The sequence below is a fragment of the Penaeus chinensis genome, chromosome 24 (genome assembly GCF_019202785.1).
Source record: "Penaeus chinensis breed Huanghai No. 1 chromosome 24, ASM1920278v2, whole genome shotgun sequence".
Lineage (NCBI taxonomy): Eukaryota > Metazoa > Arthropoda > Malacostraca > Decapoda > Penaeidae > Penaeus > Penaeus chinensis.
In genome coordinates this window covers 31,909,960-31,914,959 of record NC_061842.1, presented here as the reverse complement: position 1 = coordinate 31,914,959, position 5,000 = coordinate 31,909,960, and the positions used below count along the sequence as shown (strand labels likewise).

Sequence of the window (5,000 nt, the reverse complement as noted above, 5' to 3'; positions counted from 1 at the left end):
AACTGATGGTACAGCAAGGGATGCTTGTTCTGTTACCTAGAATATCTGAGTCGCTTTCAATTCTTATCTTTTAATCTATTTTCCTTCTGTTTACTTTCTTTTATAGTACTATTCCTTCAGTATTTTTTTCCTAAACTTTACTCCTACTACCAATTCCCTAAAATAATTGATGATTTTTTACTCATGAAGCCTGCATAAAAATATTGAATTCTAACTCTACTTGAAATGAGAACCAAAAGAATGGTACAAGTTTTCTTTACATGGAATCAATAATTTATCATATAATGTAAATTAATAAGAAATAAGAAGGCTAGAACACAGTCCATTTGAATTCCATTTTATTCTGGTTGTTTAATGAATGTTCAGCAAGAGTCACTTTTTCTTTAAGGCATTTTTCATCAGCATTAGCAATAAGTGAAGTACTCCAGGGAAGGGTTTTCACAGAGGAAAGAGAGACAAAAAGTATCTATTTTTCTAAAACCACAACTACTTTGAGCTACCAATAGAATTTTTACAGTGTTTCACAACATGACTACAATGAACAAGGTAAAAAGAGGGGGGGAGGGGAGACCAGTATCTTTAAGGATACCATTTTGTAAAGGATATTTATCTCTGATTACAGTAAAGTAATAACCATGCACAATATCATTAAAACAGGGGGATTAATTGTGATTCTACATAAACATGTAACTAGTTAATGAGGAAGAAAAAAATATATGAAAAAGCTTCAAAGCAAATTGAATCTCTCCTACAATGGTGATCTAAAACGAGCACTGTGAAACTGTCTCCTACTTTCTAAAATACTCAAGAAATGTCCTTCAAGGGGATACTCCTCATACCTTCCTTCTTGTAACATCGGAGATCTACTTGATGATACTGGAAACCTTGTATAATCCCCTCCACTTCCAAGTTTACCAACTTACCTATTTATGTACTACTAGTTTCAAGTCTTGTATACAAATAACACACAAATACAAATAGGGTGCACGTCATTTGAATACAGTTTTGGCTCTTGTATCTAAAATGCATACCTATACATGCATTGGACCACATCTATCTGACACAAGATGCATAACCAGTGGCTCATACACAGACAAAATTTAGTGGTGAATTTGAAAGTGAAGGGGATTATACCTTGACTACCTATGTCTGTTGTTTTACGAAGACAAAAAGTATGAATCACTTGGATCCTACCTCTATTTCTAATATATTAATCTATTACCTTCAAATTGTAAGAAATCTATCAGTTTTTCAGAATTTTGAAAGTTATGCAACCTGTCTAACATAATATTTCTTATATATACTCTAAGAAACCTTATGAATTTCATATTCGTATCAGTTGTATCTTTAACCCAATGCCGCCGGGGATGATGAATAAAAATGGGGGGAAATGCTGTGCTCATTTTCTATATTTTTTGTGAAATGTCTTTGCACATAGATGGCTCTGCTAGTGCTTAGCCACAAAGGAGTCAATTAGTAGACCCTGTGACCTTACCTGATCTGAATTGGCAGGAAAAGTGTATTTTTTACTAGTGCTATGACTATCGATTGTGTGATTTTTATTATAAACATTATAATTACTATAATGTTATAAACATTAGTAACAGTAAAATAAGATAAGGTATAATATTTTCTTAAATCAAAGAAAAGGGTAAACGGGCAAGACAGGCAGTACTCGTAATTGGCTCACTGGTGAGTTAGTACATCTATGACTTAGCCATCTATGTGTAAAAACAATCAAACAAGTAACTCACAGGGGGTATAGCACGTACGTACACATCATGCCCCACTGCATTGGGTTAACTACTTTCCTAAACTTACAGAATATATAATTCTCTTATAAGAAAAAAGTTAAAAAAAAAATATTATCACTTGTGTCTATTTCAAAATAATTAATATCATTATCTACTAAAAATATCTGATTTAAGAAATACTACTGATATTATAAATACACAAGAAATACATTTTAAAAGTGAAAAAAGAGAAAAGCATTAGCAATGCTAACTCACATAATAGTAAATATTTATAACGGAAATAAACACCACAGATACATGGTTTTAAAATACATTTTCAAGTGTAAGAGGAGACACATTACAGTGAAATTAAAGTCAACCCGAGAGTTTAATGAATCTGGTCTAACAAAATTTTTACAATATCTTTGAACATTTATCAGAAATATTTATCATAAAACTAGGAAGGTTTTAACAATCTAAAATCAGTCATAGCCCAAACAAATGCTGGACAATATGTGAATCGGCATTCAACTACTTCAAACCCCAAAATCACGTTCCTTATCCTACTCACATCATTAATCAATAATTCATCAGTTTCAAATCCCGAAATCTGATATTTACAATCTTGCCTCTGGATTCCTCCCTCTCCTGTTTCTCCCCTTCCTTTCCACTCTCCTTTTCACTCTTCCTCAACTTTTTGCTCTCCTCTTCCCTTTTTCCCTCTGTCTCAAATCTTTGTCCTTCTCCCTCTCTATATACATCTCCTTCTCTTCCTCTTATTCCTTCTCCCACTTATTTCCTCTCCCTCTTATGCTCTCCCCCTTTTTCCTCCATTCTCCTTCTATCTCCCTCTCACTTACCTGTAGCACTGGCAAGAGCTGCTGCTAACTGTGCAGGTGTAATAGGCTGGAAGGGCACTGACCCACTGTTACGACTGCCACCTGCTGAGTCTCCTGACTGGAAGTGCAAAAGAAAGTGAAATCACTGAAAGTACCTAAAAAAATCCTACACACTGCAAGCTACTCACGAAAAGCAGATTGTGCAAAAAAGAATTAAAAATTATTCTTTTATTATTCTTTTATAGTTTATTATTGTGAACATTAGCACAGATGCTTTTACAGTTCATCAATTATGAATATCTCATGAAAGCTGCTTCTATAACTTTGAATGCAAAGATTATACAATCTCTTATAATCAGAACTATCACCTTAAAAACACCACAGAAGCTTTTGAGGTAAATAAATCTGAATGTAAAAAAAAATTATTTGCCTTTAAAAATTTGTTAAGTGCCGTCTTCAATTCGAAGGTTGGCCACTATGGAATGCCAAGGAGCTCTGTTCTCGGCAATAATAAATAAAAGCTAAACATGTATCTACTTTACTTATGAGTGTGGATGGTGGTCCCTGGTGGATGCAGGTCTATGAAGTGACTTATACACATAAAGGGTGAAAGGGTCTTGTTAAACTTGAAATAAACAGAACTTCAACTTGTAAAACAAAGTGCATTCGAAAGGGAGAGGGAGAGGGAGAGGGAGAGGGAGAGGGAGAGGGAGAGGGAGAGGGAGAGGGAGAGGGAGAGGGAGAGGGAGAGGGAGAGGGAGAGGGAGAGGGAGAGGGAGAAGGAGAAGGAGAGGGAGAGGGAGAGGGAGAGGGAGAGGGAGAGGGAGAGGGAGAGGGAGAGGGAGAGGGAGAGGGAGAGGGACAGGATAAGGATGAGGATGAGGATAAGGATAAGGATGAGGATGAGGATGAGGATGAGGAAGAAGAGAATGAGGATGAGGATGAGGAAGAAGAGAATGAGGATGAGGATGAGGAAGAAGAGAATGAGGATGAGGATGAGGATGAGGAAGAAGAGAATGAGGACGAGGACAAAGACAAAGACAAGGACAAGGATGAGGATGAAGACCAGGACCAGGATGAAGAAAGGCAAAGTATGGAGATATGAAGAAATATTAAATACAAAAATCTAAAAATGACTAGAAAATAACAATAACAACAACATTCCCATCAATAATCATACCTGCTCAGCATCCATTTCTTCGTCATCAGAGAGAGCATCCATAGAGTACGAGACATGATGTGACCGTCGAGGTGAAGTGGTGTCTGACGTCATGAGGGATGTCACATACTCTGCCACCCTTCCCACTGCAGGATTACTATCTACGACCCTTTTAGGCAGAGATTATATATTTTTCATATTGTTACTTGATTTGTTGTGCCTTTGGTATGTTAACTGAATATATTCAATGGTTGGTGATGTTCTACTTTTTTTCTAGATTGAAAATAACACATAGAAAATAATACATCCATAATGATAATATTAGTATTGACAAAATACTAGTACACAAAATCACATTATATATTTATCTCCTTTAAAGATGATATATAATCCAACATCAATAGTAAACATATCATTACAAGATTCACAAAATACTTTAAGTTCTTTCTGCCATATGACTTCTCATACCCACTTACTTGCTTAAGTTATCTGGATTGGTGAGTCCCATAAACAACTCAGGGTCCTGAAGCATGGAGAGAGCTGATGGATCACTACGAGCAATTGGACATGACGAGAGCACCTTCTCTACCATCTCTGGGGTTCGAAGTTTCTGAAATATGGGCAGATGGTATTAGTCCTTGCATTGAGTAAGGAGAACTATAGCTAGTTCTCATTATTGAGGATAAGGCTTTAATACTGGTCCATAAATTGCAAAAACTAAAATCTAAAATCAGTTGAAAATCCAGACAGACATTTTTGCCCTTAAATACAAATTGGTCAGAGGCAAGCACCTTCTCTATTTTGTTATTACAAAGCATTTGCTTGGTAGATCTTACAGTGAGTGAGTAATTTCTTATTCGACATCATTACAAAAGCTATTCATAACAAAGTTTCAGTTGTAGTGAGTGCTGATAACTGAATTCAAAAGAGGAACAAGTGAGATAATCAATTCTCCAAACCTAATACACATATATACTTTCATAAAATAGATATCATAAATCTTCCTAACATCTTCAGAATTAGCACCAAAAAAAACAAATAAATAAAAAAAGAGACAGAAAGTAAGAAAGATGATGAAGAACGAGAAAACACGAAAATCATACTTGTATAAAAGCACGGAAATTTGGGTGAGCGGCAACATTTCTCAGTGACACTAGTAATGTCTGCACTTCGGGGAGGCTTAATGGGACGGCCACAGTTACAGGATCCTCTGAAATCCAAAAACCATAATTGCAGTGTATTCATTTCTACTAAAATTAACTGAATCTA

At 35.6% G+C, this 5,000-nt stretch overlaps 1 protein-coding gene across 2 annotated transcripts in view; it reads right to left on the bottom strand.

Moving 5' to 3' along the window:
• The window catches only part of LOC125038290 (ubiquitin-like protein 7), a 10,898-nt gene that overhangs the window by 3,741 nt on the left and 2,157 nt on the right, over positions 1 to 5,000 (bottom strand). For both annotated transcript variants that reach the window (XM_047631743.1, XM_047631744.1), the window contains exons 3-6: positions 4,835 to 4,941; positions 4,208 to 4,341; positions 3,753 to 3,900; positions 2,594 to 2,690 (exon numbers count right to left, since the gene is read on the bottom strand). In XM_047631743.1, the coding sequence (XP_047487699.1) occupies positions 2,594 to 2,690; positions 3,753 to 3,900; positions 4,208 to 4,341; positions 4,835 to 4,941 (486 nt within the window). The remainder of the gene's footprint in view (positions 1 to 2,593; positions 2,691 to 3,752; positions 3,901 to 4,207; positions 4,342 to 4,834; positions 4,942 to 5,000) is intronic.